This window comes from Euprymna scolopes, chromosome 12 (genome assembly GCF_053919585.1).
Source record: "Euprymna scolopes isolate OS-2025 chromosome 12, ASM5391958v1, whole genome shotgun sequence".
Classification (NCBI taxonomy): Eukaryota; Metazoa; Mollusca; class Cephalopoda; order Sepiida; family Sepiolidae; genus Euprymna; species Euprymna scolopes.
In genome coordinates, this window is record NC_136493.1 from 27,704,290 (window position 1) to 27,728,238 (window position 23,949).

At 25.1% G+C, this 23,949-nt stretch overlaps 1 protein-coding gene across 3 annotated transcripts in view; it reads left to right on the forward strand.

Moving 5' to 3' along the window:
- LOC145291220 (uncharacterized) overlaps positions 1-23,949 on the forward strand; it is a 207,684-nt gene that overhangs the window by 144,334 nt on the left and 39,401 nt on the right. For all 3 annotated transcript variants that reach the window (XM_080136809.1, XM_080136808.1, XM_080136810.1), the window contains 3 exons: positions 11,737-11,860; positions 19,177-19,276; positions 22,901-22,959. In XM_080136809.1, coding sequence (XP_079992935.1) covers positions 11,737-11,860; positions 19,177-19,276; positions 22,901-22,959 — 283 coding nt within the window. The remainder of the gene's footprint in view (positions 1-11,736; positions 11,861-19,176; positions 19,277-22,900; positions 22,960-23,949) is intronic.

Below are 23,949 nucleotides of genomic sequence, written 5' to 3' on the forward strand. Positions count from 1 at the left end.
AATTGAAATAAAATTTGAATACAACAAAATAAAACATTAATTATGTTAACATTTTATTGAATTGAAATAAAATTTGAATACAACAAAATAAAACATTAATTATGTTAACATTTTATTGAATTGAAATAAAATTTGAATACAACAAAATAAAACATTAATTATGTTAACATTTTATTGAATTGAAATAAAATTTGAATACCACAAAATAAAACATTAATTATGTAAACATTTTATTGAATTGAAATAAAATTTGAATACCACAAAATAAAACATTAATTATGTGAACATTTTATTGAATTAAAATAAAATTTGAATACAACAAAATAAAACATTAATTATGTAAACATTTTATTGAATTGAAATAAAATTTGAATACAACAAAATAAAACATTAATTATGTGAACATTTTATTGAATTGAAATACAATTTGAATACAACAAAATAAAACATTAATTATGTAAACATTTTATTGAATTGAAATAAAATTTGAATACAACAAAATAAAACATTAATTATGTTAACATTTTATTGAATTGAAATAAACTTTGAATACCACAAAATAAAACATTAATTATGTGAACATTTTATTGAATTGAAATAAAATTTGAATACAACAAAATAAAACATTAATTATGTAAACATTTTATTGAATTGAAATAAAATTTGAATACAACAAAATAAAAGATTAATTATGTAAACATTTTATTGAATTGGAATAAAATTTGAATACCACAAAATAAAACATTAATTATGTAAACATTTTATTGAATTGAAATAAAATTTGAATACCACAAAATAAAACATTAATTATGTAAACATTTTATTGAATTGGAATAAAATTTGAATACCACAAAATAAAACATTATGTTAACATTTTATTGAATTGAAATAAAATTTGAATACCACAAAATAAAACATTAATTATGTGAACATTTGATTGAATTGAAATAAAATTTGAATACAACAAAATAAAACATTAATTATGTTAACATTTTATTGAATTGAAATAAAATTTGAATACAACAAAATAAAACATTAATTATGTTAACATTTTATTGAATTGAAATAAAATTTGAATACAACAAAATAAAACATTAATTATGTTAACATTTTATTGAATTGAAATAAAATTTGAATACCACAAAATAAAACATTAATTATGTTAACATTTTATTGAATTGAAATAAAATTTGAATACAACAAAATAAAACATTAATTATGTTAACATTTTATTGAATTGAAATAAAATTTGAATACCACAAAATAAAACATTAATTATGTTAACATTTTATTGAATTGAAATAAAATTTGAATACAACAAAATAAAACATTAATTATGTTAACATTTTATTGAATTGAAATAAAATTTGAATACAACAAAATAAAACATTAATTATGTTAACATTTTATTGAATTGAAATAAAATTTGAATACCACAAAATAAAACATTAATTATGTGAACATTTTATTGAATTGAAATAAAATTTGAATACAACAAAATAAAACATTAATTATGTTAACATTTTATTGAATTGAAATAAAATTTGAATACAACAAAATAAAACATTAATTATGTAAACATTTTATTGAATTGGAATAAAATGTGAATACAACAAAATAAAACATTAATTATGTAAACATTTTATTGAATTGGAATAAAATTTGAATACCACAAAATAAAACATTAATTATGTAAACATTTTATTGAATTGGAATAAAATTTGAATACAACAAAATAAAACATTAATTATTTAAACATTTTATTGAATTGGAATAAAATTTGAATACCACAAAATAAAACATTAATTATGTAAACATTTTATTGAATTGAAATAAAATTTGAATACCACAAAATAAAACATTAATTATGTAAACATTTTATTGAATTGGAATAAAATTTGAATACCACAAAATAAAACATTAATTATGTAAACATTTTATTGAATTGAAATAAAATTTGAATACCACAAAATAAAACATTAATTATGTAAACATTTTATTGAATTGGAATAAAATTTGAATACCACAAAATAAAACATTATGTTAACATTTTATTGAATTGAAATAAAATTTGAATACCACAAAATAAAACATTAATTATGTGAACATTTTATTGAATTGAAATAAAATTTGAATACAACAAAATAAAACATTAATTATGTTAACATTTTATTGAATTGAAATAAAATTTGAATACCACAAAATAAAACATTAATTATGTTAACATTTTATTGAATTGAAATAAAATTTGAATACCACAAAATAAAACATTAATTATGTTAACATTTATTGAATTGAAATAAAATTTGAATACCACAAAATAAAACATTAATTATGTGAACATTTTATTGAATTGAAATAAAATTTGAATACAACAAAATAAAACATTAATTATGTGGACATTTTATTTAATTGAAATAAAATTTGAATACAACAAAATAAAACATTAATTATGTGAACATTTTATTGAATTGGAATAAAATCTGAATACCACAAAATAAAACATTAATTATGTGAATATTTATTGAATTGAAATAAAATTTGAATACCACAAAATAAAACATTAATTATGTGAACATTTTATTGAATTGAAATAAAATTTGAATACAACAAAATAAAACATTAATTATGTGAACATTTTATTGAATTGAAATAAAATTTGAATACAACAAAATAAAACATTAATTATGTGAACATTTTATTGAATTGAAATAAAATTTGAATACCACAAAATAAAACATTAATTATGTTAACATTTATTGAATTGAAATAAAATTTGAATACAACAAAATAAAACATTAATTATGTTAACAATTTATTGAATTGAAATAAAATTTGAATACCACAAAATGAAACATTAATTATGTGAACATTTTATTGAATTGAAATAAAATTTGAATACAACAAAATGAAACATTAATTATGTTAACATTTTATTGAATTGAAATAAAATTTGAATACAACAAAATGAAACATTAATGATGTGAACATTTTATTGAATTGAAATAAAATTTGAATACCACAAAATGAAACATTAATTATGTTAACATTTTATTGAATTGAAATAAAATTTGAATACCACAAAATAAAACATTAATTATGTGAATATTTATTGAATTGAAATAAAATTTGAATACCACAAAATAAAACATTAATTATGTGAATATTTATTGAATTGAAATAAAATTTGAATACCACAAAATAAAACATTAATTATGTGAACATTTTATTGAATTGAAATAAAATTTGAATACCACAAAATAAAACATTAATTATGTGAACATTTTATTGAATTGAAATAAAATTTGAATACCACAAAATAAAACATTAATTATGTTAACATTTTATTGAATTGGAATAAAATTTGAATACCACAAAATAAAACATTAATTATGTGAATATTTATTGAATTGAAATAAAATTTGAATACCACAAAATAAAACATTAATTATGTGAACATTTATTGAATTGAAATACAATTTGAATACCACAAAATGAAACATTAATTATGTGAACATTTATTGAATTGAAATAAAATTTGAATACCACAAAATAAAACATTAATTATGTGAACATTTTATCGAATTGAAATAAAATTTGAATACCACAAAATAAAACATTAATTATGTTAACATTTTATTGAATGGAAATAAAATTTGAATACCACAAAATAAAACATTATGTTAACATTTTATTGAATTGAAATAAAATTTGAATACCACAAAATAAAACATTAATTATGTGAACATTTTATTGAATTGAAATAAAATTTGAATACCACAAAATAAAACATTAATTATGTGAACATTTTATTGAATTGAAATAAAATTTGAATACCACAAAATAAAACATTAATTATGTGAACATTTATTGAATTGAAATAAAATTTGAATACCACAAAATAAAACATTATGTTAACATTTTATTGAATTGAAATAAAATTTGAATACCACAAAATAAAACATTAATTATGTTAACATTTATTGAATTGAAATAAAATTTGAATACCACAAAATAAAACATTAATTATGTGAACATTTATTGAATTGAAATAAAATTTGAATACCACAAAATAAAAGATTAATTATGTGAACATTTTATCGAATTGAAATAAAATTTGAATACCACAAAATAAAACATTAATTATGTTAACATTTTATTGAATTGAAATAAAATTTGAATACCACAAAATAAAACATTATGTTAACATTTTATTGCATTGAAATAAAATTTGAATACCACAAAATAAAACATTATGTGCACATTTTATTGAATTGAAATAAAATTTGAATACCACAAAATAAAACATTATGTTAACATTTTATTGAATTGAAATAAAATTTGAATACCACAAAATAAAACATTAATTATGTTAACATTTTATTGAATTGAAATAAAATTTGAATACCACAAAATAAAACATTATGTTAACATTTTATTGAATTGAAATAAAATTTGAATACCACAAAATAAAACATTATGTGAACATTTTATTGAATTGAAATAAAATTTGAATACCACAAAATAAAACATTATGTTAACATTTTATCGAATTGAAATAAAATTTGAATACCACAAAATAAAACATTAATTATGTTAACATTTTATTGAATTGAAATAAAATTTGAATACCACAAAATAAAACATTATGTTAACATTTTATTGAATTGAAATAAAATTTGAATACCACAAAATAAAACATTATGTTAACATTTTATTGAATTGAAATAAGATTTGAATACCACAAAATAAAACATTAATTATGTGAACATTTTATTGAATTGAAATAAAATTTGAATACCACAAAATAAAACATTAATTATGTGAACATTTTATCGAATTGGAATAAAATTTGAATACCACAAAATAAAACATTAATTATGTTAACATTTTATTGAATTGAAATAAAATTTGAATACAACAAAATAAAACATTAATTATGTTAACATTTTATTGAATTGAAATAAAATTTGAATACAACAAAATAAAACATTAATTATGTAAACATTTTATTGAATTGGAATAAAATGTGAATACAACAAAATAAAACATTAATTATGTAAACATTTTATTGAATTGGAATAAAATTTGAATACCACAAAATAAAACATTAATTATGTAAACATTTTATTGAATTGGAATAAAATTTGAATACAACAAAATAAAACATTAATTATTTAAACATTTTATTGAATTGGAATAAAATTTGAATACCACAAAATAAAACATTAATTATGTAAACATTTTATTGAATTGAAATAAAATTTGAATACCACAAAATAAAACATTAATTATGTAAACATTTTATTGAATTGGAATAAAATTTGAATACCACAAAATAAAACATTAATTATGTAAACATTTTATTGAATTGAAATAAAATTTGAATACCACAAAATAAAACATTAATTATGTAAACATTTTATTGAATTGGAATAAAATTTGAATACCACAAAATAAAACATTATGTTAACATTTTATTGAATTGAAATAAAATTTGAATACCACAAAATAAAACATTAATTATGTGAACATTTTATTGAATTGAAATAAAATTTGAATACAACAAAATAAAACATTAATTATGTTAACATTTTATTGAATTGAAATAAAATTTGAATACCACAAAATAAAACATTAATTATGTTAACATTTTATTGAATTGAAATAAAATTTGAATACCACAAAATAAAACATTAATTATGTTAACATTTATTGAATTGGAATAAAATTTGAATACCACAAAATGAAACATTAATTATGTGAACATTTTATTGAATTGAAATAAAATTTGAATACAACAAAATAAAACATTAATTATGTGAACATTTTATTGAATTGAAATAAAATTTGAATACAACAAAATAAAACATTAATTATGTGAACATTTTATTGAATTGGAATAAAATCTGAATACCACAAAATAAAACATTAATTATGTGAATATTTATTGAATTGAAATAAAATTTGAATACCACAAAATAAAACATTAATTATGTGAACATTTTATTGAATTGAAATAAAATTTGAATACAACAAAATAAAACATTAATTATGTGAACATTTTATTGAATTGAAATAAAATTTGAATACAACAAAATAAAACATTAATTATGTGAACATTTTATTGAATTGAAATAAAATTTGAATACCACAAAATAAAACATTAATTATGTTAACATTTATTGAATTGAAATAAAATTTGAATACAACAAAATAAAACATTAATTATGTTAACAATTTATTGAATTGAAATAAAATTTGAATACCACAAAATGAAACATTAATTATGTGAACATTTTATTGAATTGAAATAAAATTTGAATACAACAAAATGAAACATTAATTATGTTAACATTTTATTGAATTGAAATAAAATTTGAATACAACAAAATGAAACATTAATGATGTGAACATTTTATTGAATTGAAATAAAATTTGAATACCACAAAATGAAACATTAATTATGTTAACATTTTATTGAATTGAAATAAAATTTGAATACCACAAAATAAAACATTAATTATGTGAATATTTATTGAATTGAAATAAAATTTGAATACCACAAAATAAAACATTAATTATGTGAATATTTATTGAATTGAAATAAAATTTGAATACCACAAAATAAAACATTAATTATGTGAACATTTTATTGAATTGAAATAAAATTTGAATACCACAAAATAAAACATTAATTATGTGAACATTTTATTGAATTGAAATAAAATTTGAATACCACAAAATAAAACATTAATTATGTTAACATTTTATTGAATTGGAATAAAATTTGAATACCACAAAATAAAACATTAATTATGTGAATATTTATTGAATTGAAATAAAATTTGAATACCACAAAATAAAACATTAATTATGTGAACATTTATTGAATTGAAATACAATTTGAATACCACAAAATGAAACATTAATTATGTGAACATTTATTGAATTGAAATAAAATTTGAATACCACAAAATAAAACATTAATTATGTGAACATTTTATCGAATTGAAATAAAATTTGAATACCACAAAATAAAACATTAATTATGTTAACATTTTATTGAATGGAAATAAAATTTGAATACCACAAAATAAAACATTATGTTAACATTTTATTGAATTGAAATAAAATTTGAATACCACAAAATAAAACATTAATTATGTGAACATTTTATTGAATTGAAATAAAATTTGAATACCACAAAATAAAACATTAATTATGTGAACATTTTATTGAATTGAAATAAAATTTGAATACCACAAAATAAAACATTAATTATGTGAACATTTATTGAATTGAAATAAAATTTGAATACCACAAAATAAAACATTATGTTAACATTTTATTGAATTGAAATAAAATTTGAATACCACAAAATAAAACATTAATTATGTTAACATTTATTGAATTGAAATAAAATTTGAATACCACAAAATAAAACATTAATTATGTGAACATTTATTGAATTGAAATAAAATTTGAATACCACAAAATAAAAGATTAATTATGTGAACATTTTATCGAATTGAAATAAAATTTGAATACCACAAAATAAAACATTAATTATGTTAACATTTTATTGAATTGAAATAAAATTTGAATACCACAAAATAAAACATTATGTTAACATTTTATTGCATTGAAATAAAATTTGAATACCACAAAATAAAACATTATGTGCACATTTTATTGAATTGAAATAAAATTTGAATACCACAAAATAAAACATTATGTTAACATTTTATTGAATTGAAATAAAATTTGAATACCACAAAATAAAACATTAATTATGTTAACATTTTATTGAATTGAAATAAAATTTGAATACCACAAAATAAAACATTATGTTAACATTTTATTGAATTGAAATAAAATTTGAATACCACAAAATAAAACATTATGTGAACATTTTATTGAATTGAAATAAAATTTGAATACCACAAAATAAAACATTATGTTAACATTTTATCGAATTGAAATAAAATTTGAATACCACAAAATAAAACATTAATTATGTTAACATTTTATTGAATTGAAATAAAATTTGAATACCACAAAATAAAACATTATGTTAACATTTTATTGAATTGAAATAAAATTTGAATACCACAAAATAAAACATTATGTTAACATTTTATTGAATTGAAATAAGATTTGAATACCACAAAATAAAACATTAATTATGTGAACATTTTATTGAATTGAAATAAAATTTGAATACCACAAAATAAAACATTAATTATGTGAACATTTTATCGAATTGGAATAAAATTTGAATACCACAAAATAAAACATTAATTATGTTAACATTTTATTGAATTGGAATAAAATTTGAATACCACAAAATAAAACATTAATTATGTGAACATTTTATCGAATTGGAATAAAATTTGAATACCACAAAATAAAACATTAATTATGTGAACATTTTATTGAATTGAAATAAAATTTGAATACCACAAAATGAAACATTAATTATGTGAACATTTATTGAATTGAAATAAAATTTGAATACCACAAAATAAAACATTATGTTAACATTTTATTGAATTGAAATAAAATTTGAATACCACAAAATAAAACATTAATTATGTGAACATTTTATTGAATTGGAATAAAATTTGAATACCACAAAATGAAACATTAATAATGTGCACATTTATTGAATTGAAATAAAATTAGAATACCACAATACAAAACATTATGTTAACATTTTATTGAATTGAAATAAAATTTGAATACTACAAAATAAAACATTAATTATGTGAACATTTTATTGAATTGAAATAAAATTTGAATACCACAAAATAAAACATTAATTATGTGAACATTTATTGAATTGAAATAAAATTTGAATACCACAAAATAAAACATTAATTATGTGAACATTTATTGAATTGAAATAAAATTTGAATACCACAAAATAAAACATTATGTTAACATTTTATTGAATTGAAATAAAATTTTAATACCACAAAATAAAACATTAATTATGTGAATATTTATTGAATTTAAATAAAATTTGAATACAACAAAATGAAACATTAATTATGTTAACATTATATTGAATTGAAATAAAATTTGAATACCACAAAATGAAACATTAATCATGTGAACATTTTATTGAATTGAAATAAAATTTGAATACCACAAAATAAAACATTAATTATGTGAATATTTATTAAATTGAAATAAAATTTTAATACCACAAAATGAAACATTAATTATGTGAACATTTATCGAATTGAAATAAAATTTGAATACCACAAAATAAAACATTATGTTAACATTTTATTGAATTGAAATAAAATTTGAATACCACAAAATGAAACATTAATTATGTTAACATTTTATTGAATTGAAATAAAATTTGAATACCACAAAATAAAACATTAATTATGTGAACATTTTATTGAATTGGAATAAAATTTGAATACCACAAAATGAAACATTAATTATGTGCACATTTATTGAGCTGAAATAAAATTTGAATACCACAAAATAAAACATTAATTATGTAAACATTTATTGAATTGAAATAAAATTTGAATACCACAAAATAAAACATTAATTATGTGAACATTTATTGAATTGAAATAAAATTTGAATACCACAAAATAAAACATTAATTATGTGCACATTTATTGAATTGAAATAAAATTAGAATACCACAAAATAAAACATTAATTATGTTAACATTATATTGAATTGAAATAAAATTTGAATACCACAAAATAAAACATTAATTATGTGCACATTTATTGAATTGAAATAAAATTAGAATACCACAAAATGAAACATTAATTATGTTAACATTTATTGAATTGAAATAAAATTTGAATACCACAAAATAAAACATTAATTATGTTAACATTTATTGAATTGAAATAAAATTTGAATACCACAAAATGAAACATTAATTATGTTAACATTTATTGAATTGAAATAAAATTAGAATACCACAAAATGAAACATTAATTATGTTAACATTATATTGAATTGAAATAAAATTTGAATACAACAAAATGAAACATTAATTATGTGCACATTTATTGAATTGAAATAAAATTTTAATACCACAAAATAAAACATTAATTATGTGAACATTTATTGAATTGAAATAAAATTTGAATACCACAAAATAAAAGATTAATTATGTGAACATTTTATCGAATTGAAATAAAATTTGAATACCACAAAATAAAACATTAATTATGTTAACATTTTATTGAATTGAAATAAAATTTGAATACCACAAAATAAAACATTAATTGTGTGAACATTTTATTGAATTGGAATAAAATTTGAATACCACAAAATAAAACATTAATTATGTTAACATTTATTGAATTGAAATAAAATTTGAATACCACAAAATAAAACATTAATTATGTGAAGATTTTATTGAATTGGAATAAAATTTGAATACCACAAAATAAAACATTAATTATGTGCACATTTATTGAATTTAAATAAAATTTTAATATCACAAAATGAAACATTAATTATGTGAACATTTATTGAATTGAAATAAAATGCAGGAAAATGTTAATATCACAAAATGAAACATTAATTATGTGAACATTTATTGAATTGAAATAAAATGCAGGAAAATTCTTTAAAAAAAAAAAAGTCACGTGCATTCCAATAATGACTGTTCAACACTTTATAAATTTTAAGTCATACATTTTCATATAATGACAACTTTAATTCATTTAAGAATTTTCTTAATTTTATTTTAATTCAATAAATGTTCAGATAATTAATGTTTTATTTTATCTGATTGTATTACTATAGTGTATTTTTCTTTTTAAATAAAACTTATGCAAAACTTTGACATGTTCAGATAAGATCTTTTGGAATTGTCTCCCCCTGAAAAAAACCTCTTCAAAAATGAAAACAAAAAATATTTTCCCCCTCCTCAAAAAAAACACAGTAATACACAACTGCCGATTTTTATATGAATATGTTAGCGTTGTATCATTTGGATTACTTAGAATACTATTCTCATCTTGTGTGTTATTTTTTACAACGTTTCAGTCGATGGAGCTTCTCCTCTTCAGGTTAATAAGTATATGGTAGTCAATGGGAAAATATCGTAGTAATCATTAGTAGTGGAAATTTGGTAAATTTGATTGCTTAAGGGGATGGCTCATTGTTCATGTTGGACTTGAAAACGACCATATTATAGTCAGCTGGAAAGCAGGAAAACAGAACAGTTCCACAGGCGTGCAGTTCTAAGAAAGAAGCTTTGTTCATGGAATCTACGTTTAGGTTTAGTTACAGATAAAGAGTGGGGGGGGTATTATTGATAGTGGTTTCAGTTAGACAAGTGTTTTTCGTGAAATCGGGCACAAGTGAACTATAGACTGGAGCTCAGACGAGCACATGCCATGAAAATAATGATAAAGCAAAGACAGGCTTGCAATGTCTCTTCTGTGGTAAAGAGGTTGCAAGGAAGAGAAAAGGGCATTCTCTACTAGGCTACGAAGTCTATTTTGAACTCTATCATGGCAGGATAAGCTGCTTCTAGCAACTCCTGCCTGGAGCGTTTTGTTTCTATTTTGTTTATGTGTAAAAGCCATTAAAAAAACATGATAATTCTTCTACTGTTAATGAATTTATATTTTAATGTGTTTCTATTTTGTTTATGTGTAAAAGCCATTAAAAAACGTGATAATTCTTCTACTGTTAATGAATTTATATTTTAATGTGTTTTTCTTACTTCAGACACATTTATGTGATTCCAGTATTCACTTGGTGTCTTACTTTGCTCATAGTGTTTGCTATCAACATCATCCAACCTGTTGTGTCCATACTCACCTTTATCAAGGCAAGCCTTTTCACTTTGGCTGTAAGTATTATTTTTTTTTTTTTTTTTTTTTACTAAGGAGTCACCAATTATTAAGACCCAAAAGTTATTTGAGGATAAGGTTACGTGAGTTTCAGGTGACAGTGCAACAACATCGTAATGATTGGTAATGATGGTCGTGATTGGGCAGAATTTGTTTATTTAAAGAAAGCAGCTTAACAAGAATTTGTTCACATTGGACTTGAAAACAACCATGTCAGCTGGGAAAACGGGCCCCACAGCATGAGCAGTTCTAGGAAATAAACTTTGCTTGTGGAAGCTTTATTGTTTCCAATAGAAAGAGAAAGAGAAAGAGAGAGAAACTATTGACAGTTGTTTTAGAAAAACGAGTTTTTGTTGTAAATGTTTTGTCATGCTATCTGCCCCCCCTCAAAGTGTTTAGAAGTGGGAAAGAAAGAGAAAAAAGTATGACAAAAGAAAGATGGAAATGGGTTTATTGGGAGAACAAAGGTATAGGAAGTTGTTCACCAAGGTAGACAAAAGGAAGCTGAGGTGGGACTGTTGGTCAAGGTGTGGCAATGATTGGGACAAAGAGAGTTAATATGGTTAGAGTTAGTTAATGCTCACTTTTAGGAATGGTAATGAGTTTTGTGATAGTTTACAATGGTTAGGAACTGTTGAGGACAGTTTGAGTTTGTAACGGTTGACGATAGTTACAAGTTGAGGCTAGTTTTGGGTTGAACTTGGTCGATCACAGGCTGTTGCTTGAACCAGATCAAGAGAAGTCTAGGGAATTGAAATGAGCTGGCATCAACTGATGTACATGGCCTCTACAGAAAAACTATAATATGGATGTTAGCACTTAGAGAGTAGTTTCCCACGATGTTATCACACACTCACCCAAAGTGCAACTGACATCCGCAGAATGTGTTTTTTTTTTTAATATTTGCGAACTCATGCCCACCCCCATGACAACCGCTAATGTGAAAGATGACGACAGAGCAAGAAGAGAAGATGAGGGAGAAGAAATCCGTGATACACAAAATTGGGGTTGATAATGTTTAGTGGGAGAGCATGTGATATCACAGTTTTACTTGGAACAGCTATAAATTAAAGCTCAGCTAAGCAGATGCCATGAAAATAATGGTAGAATAGAGAAAGACTAGGAACCTGTTTTCAAAAGAAGAATAACTTTGGTAAAGTGTAAGAAACAAAAACATGAATCTTTGTTTAAAGAATTGTAACTATCTTCAAAAATGGACTAACATGGGAATGGCATTATAGTGATACTGCCTATGCAATATGTCTAATTAGCATAAGATACAGAATGTGTGTGCACATAAATATGATTTATAAGAATGGAGAAACCTAAATGCTCAACATTTCACCCGTCTTACATGGGCTTTTTCAAGAGTGAAAACAGCTAAAAATGGTCCATTTCTAGCTGTTTTTACGCTTGAAAAAAGCCCACGTAAGATAAGTGAAATGTTGAGCATTTAGATTTTTCTCCTCAATTTTTATTCATTTTTTTTTTTTTTAGTCAAATTTTGAATTTGTATCCTTTTATGATTTCTTCCCCCCCCCACACACATATATATATATATATATATATATATATATATATATATATCCGTTTCTTGCTTTTTCAATGCCCTCGAATCCCTTCAAACTGTGTCATAACTTGTTTTATGCAAATATGATGAATTTCATATTTGTTTCCTGTGATACTCAACAAAAATTTATTGTATATTTTGTGAACCTTTTCCCCTCTGATGAGAAGATTTGCATTCTTCGAAACTCCATGGATTAAGGTTTTTCTTGTTTTATTTGTATTACTTGTCGAATAATTAACATTTTGTATACCTTCCTTATAGGTTTATAAGTTTTTTTTTGAAAATTTATTCAAATTTTCAAAAAAAAACTTATAAACCTTAAACGGATACCCACTAGATATGATTAGGTCAGTTATTCAAAAGAATTTGACTGAATTCTCTCGAATTAAAGAGAATATAGTAGCCAAATGTCCAATTTATCTTCATTTGCCTTGGTTGGGTACAGTAAGTGAGAAATTTGCCAAACAAATAAGTTCAGAAGTTCATGGATGTTATTTTGCTGCCAATGTGTGTGTTGTGTGCTCTGAGAACTTTATTACCATCTTCTCGAAAAGACATTCTACGCCCCCCCCCCACCATAATAGTAACGTTATTTACAATTTTGAATGTGGTTGTGGTGCCACAATTTTGAATGTGGTTGTGGTGTGACTACTTGGGTTGAACAACATTAAGATTAGATGGAAGAATCCAACAACATGTACCCAGTAAAATTAGGAATGGAACCTACCGTGCAACTGACGTTGTTACTAACACATACGGGTCCTCAATTACTGATCATTTACTTAAAAACCTGTCTTGTGCAACAAACTTTAGCACGGGCTCTTTTTCTATTCTTAGTCGTGCTCATTCATTATATCACCTTAAGATCTTGGAGACTATTCATGTTCAACTTAGAAAACCTTCTCTTTGCAAGCAAACGGAATGCCTCCTGGGAATAAACGTGATTAATCTCTAGGGTATTCGACCATAATGCTGTTTTATTTTAATCGTTTTCCCACTTTTTCTTTTTTCTCCCTGTAAATTGAATAAAACGCAATTTTAATCGCTTTTTCGTTCTTTGTTTTAAAAATTCCCTCGATACAGCTTTGAGAAATGAGGGTCGAAACCGGTCAGCTGGCTCCCCATTTCTCTTTCTTTCGTCTCCTGTTCCCCCTTTTCCCCCCCTTTTTTGGAGAGAAGATTAAAGGAATATATATTTATATATATATATATATATATATATATATATATATATATATATATATACAAATTTACTTTTAATCATGAATCATAAAAGTCTTCCCTTCCTAATTGCAATATTTAAATTTTGTATCCCTAAAACTTTATGAAATATATATATATATATATATATATATGAGAAAAGAAATTAAAATTTATAACTTAATTTATTCAACAGAATACTTCCGAAAACAATTTTCAAAGTCTTTATTTTGCAGAGTTTCAAAGAATGCTGCTCTTGCTATTCTTCTTGTCAGAGGACAGGAAAAAAATAGCAAATTATAATTGTAGCAATGCTAGAATTTTCTGGTTAAGGCAATAGATGAAAGCACGATTTATGATAGTCATAAATTGCAAAATGTTCATGTCTATTAAGAAACGTGAAGAAATGTGAAAAAGAAATGTAGAGAAAAGGACAAAAACAAACCAGGAATAACGTTCCTACGTATTTCAATGGTAATCCAAAAAGCAAAAAAGAATTCTTCAAAACGAATCCAATAGTCAGAATTTAAAATCCAGTAGGAAAAAGTGATAAAATCAGCTCAAATTGATAAAAAATGTTCCTTCTATCAATATAATCCAAAGATAGCAAGGTTGATCTTCAGTTGAATGGAAAAGAGAAATATAGTGATAGAAAAAAAAAAATATATTATTTGTGTTTCCTTTCTGAAAATAAATGTTTTTAACTCTTGCTAAAGTGTTTTTCAACATATTTTATTAAATTCTTGTACTGATCAGTTGAGCGTTTGAAATGAAAATGAAATAATGGGTTCATTTATGCCTACAGCTGGATGTGATGCCAAAATGAATGTTTACAATATGGTGCATCCCACAAAACCTAACTTTCGAAAACATAAATCAGATCACAAGAAGAAATATGTGACCCCAAAAATGATTTGTCGTGGTAGAAAGAACAAAGTTAATGTTGATGAAACAAGAAAGAGACAAACCAATCATAAAATATCTATGACAACTACGAAATTGTGAGTAGATAATGCAAATTCAATCAGAAGAATAATGAATTAATATTATTTGAATGCATCATACCAACATAATAATGGAACAACTACAGATACAAAATGCATAGATTGACTATACAACAAGAATGAATACAAAAATACAGCTCGTATAAAAGTCAACCCAATGAACAAATATTCACTAGCCTCATGTCGAAGGTCCTGCCTAGCTAAGTCCTACCTTACACTATCCCTCAAACCCTAGCTAATTTTTCCTCACCATTATTACAATGTCTAAATAGCATTATATAAAATTGTGTGTGTGTGTATTATTGTCTCCATTTAGTCTCAAAAGACAATGGATGCCCCTATAGGGGAAGCTGCACATGTAATTGTGAGGCAAAGATTGCACAATCTCCGACCACACTTCTCCTGAATCAGTACTGTTTGAGTCCAGTGGCAAGGAGAAGTCCAGGACGACTGGAAACAATGCCGATATATGTGGAGAACACATACAGCACCTGAAAGTTGCAAATGGTCACCCATTTAGTACTGACCAGGTTCAACGTTAGTTAACTTCGATGATCCAGCGGGACCGGTGTGTCAACATAATTATACCGTGTGTGTGTGTGTGTGTGTGTGTGTGTGTGTGTGTGTGTATATATATATATATATATATAAAATATATTTTAGTCATCGACATACAGATCTGTTTCGTTGTTTCACAACTCATCAGTGCCGCTAGACTAACACCTATCCTTTAAATTATATATATATATATATATATATATATATATATATATATATATATTTAAAGGAGATTAGAACAATAGTCTAAAGAGCTGAGTGTATTTCAATGTAACAGTGAAATTACTAGTTTAATTAAAATACAGGAAAGAGAAAGTGCTCGTTGTAATTTAGATATATAATAAGCTCGATAGGTAAATATCCGAGAGCTAATTCAATATTAAGTAATGTGATTGATAATTTAAAATTTAAAAATCAAATTATAATTAAATTAAAAATCCGTTTCATAAGAAGGAACAACAACAAAATCAATTATCTGTACGATCGTTTTGGAAAACAATGCTTTTTATTGTGGTAGACATCAAGTTACGTACAATAATTATTACATATAGTTTTTTAATAAGCAAGGTCTCCTCGTCAGCAAATTTTGAAGGGTTTTCATTAAATTTAAAAGACACCATAAATAAACCTAGCATTAAAAGTAAGGCAGATGTATCTTAGTAGTGAAGTCGAACTGAAGTTTGTCTAGTTTCACAAGAGATCCTCTTTGATCTGCCTCTTGAATGACTTTCTGAAGACCATAATTCAGTATGTGTGTACCGGTGTGGTTCTTCATAATGGCTACTCGTCTCGACAAGGAATTCAAAATTAAAAAAATAAATAAAAAATAAACGGAAAGAACATGTGAGGAAGAAAGCAAATGAATTCGATAGAAAAAAAATGGACTTTTGGAATGCGAGATGCCATAAAACATTCAAGAGGCAGATCAAAGAGGATCTCTTGTGAAACTAGACAAACTTCAGTTCGACTTCACTACTAAGATACATCTGCCTTACTTTTAATGCTAGGTTTATTTATGGTGTCTTTTAAATTTAATAAAAACCCTTCAAAATTTGCTGACGAGGAGACCTTGCTTATTAAAAAACTATATGTAATAATTATTGTACGTAACTTGATGTCTACCACAATAAAAAGCATTGTTTTCTGAAACGATCGTACAGATAATTGATTTTGTTGTTGTTCCTTCTTATGAAACGGATTTTTAATTTAATTGTAATTTGATTTTTAAATTTTAAATTATCAATCACATTACTTATATATGTATATATATATACTAGCAAAAGTACCCATCGTTGACTGGGTTCAAAAACAGCCTACAGAAAATGGACTCTGATTTATGAAAGTATGATAGGTTATGAAAAGGAACGGTTGTAAAGAGATAGCTTCGAATTTGAAGGTATCAAAACCAAAGCAAAATATGAAAGTAAAAATAAAATAGATAAACCCCATAATTTATTATACCATACCTGTTCACACTGAAACACTTATCACAATATTCTATTAAAAAACCTTGTTAAACTTTGTGACATATTTCCATTCTATGGAGGTCAGGTGCGAACGAACACCCCATAATTTTATTATACCATATTTCTTCAAACTGAAACATAATTATCAAAGTATACTTACGCAGATAGATATGAAAAGTCTTTATTAAAGTGTGTGCCTATTTCCATTCTATGGAGGCCAGGTGCGAACACAGACCCCACAATTTTATTATACCATCCCTATTTAAGTTAAAACATACTTATCAAAGTATTATTATGTACATCTATATCAAAAACACTTGTAAACTTTTTTTTTTTTTAATTTTGAAATTTTTTATTTCTATACTTTGTGGACCAGGCGCGTATGCAGACCCCACAATTTTAATGAATCATCATTATGCCAGATCAAACATACCCGTTCCTGTGTCTCGATACATCGTCTATCATTATATGTGATCAGTTTTCTATAATAGTCAACCATATAGGAGCCTATTTGTGACCAGACACACGCACAGACGTTCACCTTTGTATTATATATATATATATATATATATATATATATATATATATATATATATATATATAAAATATTCTCTCTCTCATTCTTTATAATATCTATCAAAATCAATTCCAGACTATATATGAAGTGAAGAGAGCCATCACATTTCAAGAGAGAAGATTGTCAGTTTCAGACTATTTTTTATTCTGCATCTATATCTATATGCACATATAATTGAATGGGGATAAAATGAAAAAGAATTTGACATTCCTGACTGGAAATTGGCAGAGAAATCGAGCACATATTTAATTTTAATTTGTACAAAATCTGGTTGTATTTTGGATTTCAAAAAGGATTGTGAATTTTATTAATGGGTGACATTGAGAGAGTTCATTCCAAAAGTAAAGCCTCCTATTATTTTTTTTTAACTCAAAAAAATTGAAGAGCTATGAAGGCAGGAATGGTACCATTAAAATGATCGACGTTTTGTACTCCAGAATTTAATTCCTACATAGTCACCAGCATTCTCATTTTGTATACTTTGTCATACTAGAGTCGTTCCAAAAGTAAAGCCTCCTATTTTTTCAACTCAAAAAGCTGAAGAGCTATTAAGATGGGAGTGATACCATTGAAACGCGCAACCTTTTCTGCTACATAGTTACCACCATTCTCAATGCTCTTTTGCCAGGAATTCAATGACACATCTCTACTTCTCATGCATGTCTATGACGGTGGGGGGTGGGGGGTTCTTAGTCTCACACCATCAATATCTGCAACAGAGATAACTTTCAAGTCATGAATGCATAAGTTCAGTCATCATAACAATGCAATCTGCAATCCTCTCTGATCCATTCGGGCGGAATAAAAAAAAATAGGATTCATTATTTTTGGAACGCTCCTTGTAGATAAAAATTTTATAACATGACAACATTTTATCTGATTTAATCTTTTATTCGTGTATTCATTTTCTTAAAGGCAAAATATTTTCTCTTCTTTCCAGGTGGTAGTAACATTTTTTGTAACTTCAGAAGTGCATGAAAATTACCGAAATGATTTTAACCATATTCAAGATTCTTTTCTGATGGGTACTGTTGCTTTAGGTAAGGAATCTCTTTTAACCGTTTAGATGCTTGCCCTTTCTGCCATCATCTAAGACATAACATGTTAAAAGAACCAAACAAGATTATCTTGGTGCTACCAGATCAGGCTGTCTAAAGATATTGGCTTCCTGAGACAAAATGCACCTAACAGTGATGCTTTTTTTTTTCTACTTCCTTTTGTAAAACTTAATTATGTTCTGCAAAACCAAAAACAAAAACACCTTTTCCCCTTTTTTCTTCTTCCCAATTCCCCTTTCTCTTTCTATCTCCCCCACTTCCTGGCTGTTTTCCTAACTTAAAATGCACCAAGCATTAATACTGTAACCCTTTTTCCTCTCCCATTGCAAATAAACTGTTTCCATTACTGACAATTACTATATTGTCCAATTGACTACTGTACACTCTTTAACCCTTATCCTCGAGTGGCCCCTGGGCCTTGATAAGTGGTGATGCCTATGTAAAAAAAGAAAAAAAACTCATGTTCTGCAGGGCCGAGAACAAAACGATAAAATCCACTATAAAACAATGAAATCAAACACAACAAACTAGCGATTGAAGACACAAAGAGCTTAAAGAATAAAAACCTTCTACAAAAAAAAAAAAAACTGAATGCAACATGAATACTATTTCCAAAATAATTGAATTCGGCATTAAATAACCTGAAAAGGGTTGATATGCCGTAAAACAAAACAACCAAACCAAATAAGATTATCAGAATTTTCATATTATGTATAGCTACTAGTAAAAAAATTGGTTATAGTCAGCTAACATACTTTCTAACTTCCAGCGTAGTACTACCACAGTGATGTAGCAAATGGTGGGTGGGGCGGCATTTGAGGGGGTAAGAATAGAAAATAGATTTAAAATAAAAATAAATAAAAGCTAACAAAAAAATCTTAAATTTTATTCCAAAATGAGTCTTTTAAAGTTGTAAAAAAAATAAAATATCTGAACTTTTAGAGGTATTGGAATCGCAAAGATGTATCTCTATTTTACGATTCCAAAACTGATTCTTTTAATTTTTTAACTTAATTATTCTTTATTGTTACTAATGATAAATATTTATTGTTTTTAAATTATCACTAAAACTAAAATAACATCAAAATATGATGTAATTTTATTTTACTTGTATAATGAAAAAAAGAAAGAAATTTTCCAGGTAACCTTTAAAAGAATGCAGTTGATTTACAGTGTTTTGAAAATTGTTAAAAAAAGTTAAACAAAACATTTTTTGTCAAGAAAAATATTTTCAAACATCATTGATAATTTAATTGTACCCAGAAAATTGGGCACTGGAAAATTAGAAACAGAGAATTATGTAATTTTGGAATTGTAGAAACATTAAGCAACTACGGAATAAAAATCAACTGAAAACAGATTTTTGTATTTTTCTTTGATATTTTTTTAAATAAGGAAATGCGTTGAAAAGTATTTAGTTATTTTAAATATTTTTTAAAAATTATTTTAAAAAATATTTTCCTTCACTGGCCAAATTGTTAAATATTTCCAAAAAATTTACAAGACATGGATTTAGTAAGTGGTGGCTCATGACAAATGAATCTAACACGACTGAAAAACTGATATTCTTACTATAAAGAAGCTCTAAAAAAAAACTTTTAGTTAAAATGGGCGAAATACAGGTGCTTGGGTCCACCAACGAGAAGAGTATACCCCTCATGTATCCATCCCTGTTGCTTTTGGGGCGAATGGGTTTCCCCTTCAACACCTCCCATATAGGGCTCCGAGATGGGTGGGGAGCACAAAAGATGAAAAATAAATAAACTCGCAATATGGCCTAAAAACAAAAAAGGAACCACAATGAAATTACTGATGCGACAAGCTCAGACTCAGAAGCTGAAAACAAAACCAAAACTTTCCTTGCATACATTGTTATAGAAGCAACTAATGACTGAAATGTCTCCATTCAAAATAGAAAGAATCATAGCAGACAAAACCAAACCAAAAACAGTAAAACAAAAAAACTAAGAAACGAAACATTACTGATAGAAATAACAATCCAGAAACAAGTAACGGAAATCCCCAAATGGAAACACTTTGACGATCGGAAAATCAAAACCTACCCTCATAAAACATTGAATACTAGTGAAGCCGTCATCAGGAGTCCTGAACTATCTCTGTGCCGCTTAGAGGAAATCAAAAACAATCAAAAACACCAAAATGTCATCAACATCAAAAGAATTTAAAAAAAAAAAAAAAAAAAAAACCGGTGAAGCCATCAACACAAATACATACATCCTAAAATTTGACACTCACCAAATCCTTAACAATGTAAAAATAGTATATGAAAAACTAAATACAGAAGTTTACATCCCAAATCCACTCAGGTGCTCTCAGGAACTATTGGCCGATCTGTCTGAAATTTTGTATCAGCCTTTGCTGTGATAAGGTGCTACGAACTTATTATTATTATGGTATCCATTCAATGCACCATTACGAGTTGATAGGGATTAGTATCTAATGCAAAAAGTGAACACAAATTTAACCATATTCAATCATCAATTTGATATAAAGAACTCATTCTAAGTTTTAATGGCTTATAACTTTTCTGTTTTTAATGGCATAAAAAATCTAGTTAAAGAAATGTTATCAAACACAATATACGTACACAACTAAAATCAAAGCAATTAAATAATAAAAACCATTATATTTAATGTGTTTTTTTTACTAAAAAAATTGTATATTTAATTTGTATAAAATCAAATATGCATCAAGTGTGCTTGAAAGCCTACGCACAATTCAAACATTCAAAATATAACCACTAGAAACAATGCGCAACTCTTTACAAACAGACTTCTTTCTCCAAATTTACAACATGGCAAGGAAGAAGAAAAGGAAAAAAAGAAACAAAACAACACACTGAAGATGGAGTATACCCCTGAGATATATTTGTGATAAATTTCAAACAAATAAAATATTTGTTTATTTTCCTAATTGTTGTGATTTGCTTTCAAGCGCACTTGATGCTTATTTTATTTTATTCAAATTAAAACAACGTTTCTATATGAACTTTCATCTCCTCCTTGACATTATATTTAATGTTTTATTGACTAAAAAAATTGTATATTATAATTTGATAATAAAAGAATTATGATTAGTATTTCAAGATGGATGCTTCTTTTCAGGAAAGGTTTTATGAGCATGTTTTCGAATATATTTTTTATTTTACACAAAAATCGAATGTGTGTATGGAGCGGGTGATATCCGGTTCAGTTTGATCAAATTTCGGGGAAACGTATCAGTTTTAAAGGATGTAGTGTCTAAAGAGCCAACCACTGTTTTGTGACTTGTCTGACATATGGAGATCAAAGAGGTGTTCAGAGTTGTTGTTGTAAAAAATGTTTACTAAATAAATTTACTAAGTTAGACCTTCACTGAGTCTGAACCCAGGAAAGCAAGGTGTTCATAGTATGCATAGATGAGTGGAGGGCGACTAATAATGTGATGCTAGAGATGAGATTTGTTTTATTTTATTTTTATTTTTTAAAAAACAATATTACAAATTTATGTATATTTGTTTTATGACTTTTTTTTATTGTGAAGTAAAATCTTTTGCCTGACTTTTTTTCTTGTCTGTAATTGGAATTCTATCCTTAATTTTTGCAGGTGGAACTTTTCTTGTGATGCCATTTTTATTTAGAAAAATTGAAAATGATGCCTCACAGGTATTTTATTTTGTTTAAATCCATGAAAGTTACTGAATTAGTATTGCAATTACCTATTTTAGATAAAAAGACTGTAGTTTGCGTGAAGCATTGTGTGTATTGTATAAAGTATTTTTATTGAAGGCTATGACAATGCGTGGAAGATGGTAAACAAGAATATATACGAAAATATATAGAAAATAATAATAATAATAATAATAATAATAAAAAAATGCCATAAAGATGAGTGTTTTTCTATTTGTAATTTCTAAAAAAAATAATCCATTTGCCAGGACAAGAGTTATCTTCCTTGTAGAAAAATTGGTTTCCATGCCAGAGTTATGCCCCTTGGTGAAGGAATACTATTTTAAAGAAGTTATAATTGTTAGGAGCTAGAATATGCTAACTGATATGATTGGTGGAATAAAATCACATGTTAGGATAGGAGAGAGGAACATTTTGAAATAGCAGCTGGTGAGTAGCAAATATGTACCTAGAGACCTAACTCCAAGTTTGTCTCCATATGATGAATATTAAAAGCTTTTAGAAATTTATGATGCAACCAACTCAACCAGATGTGTAGCAGACATAAGCATTAATGTTTCTTTTGGTAGAGGCGGTATGGATAGTGTATAGGTATATTTATATACACTAGTGGGCTACCCAACCTTGCTTGATTGTAAAATACACATTTTTTTTTTTTTTTTTTTTTTAAATGTTTTTTTATTACATTTTCACCCCAAACAAGGCACATTGCCACTTTGATGTAGAGGGCTACTATCAGGGACATAAGCTACAGGGGTACTATTAGGGAGTTGGGCAGCAAGATGTCGGTTCACGTTACACTTGAACTTCTGCATGTCAGTACAGTTGGAAACAGGAACCCGGAAGGGAATTCCAAAGTCTAGTGGTTCTAGAGAAGAAACTACTAGAGTAGAAGGCTCTCTTACATCTAAGGATCTCTACTGTGAAGGGGTGGGATTTAGCTGCTTGCCGGGTTTGTCGGGGATA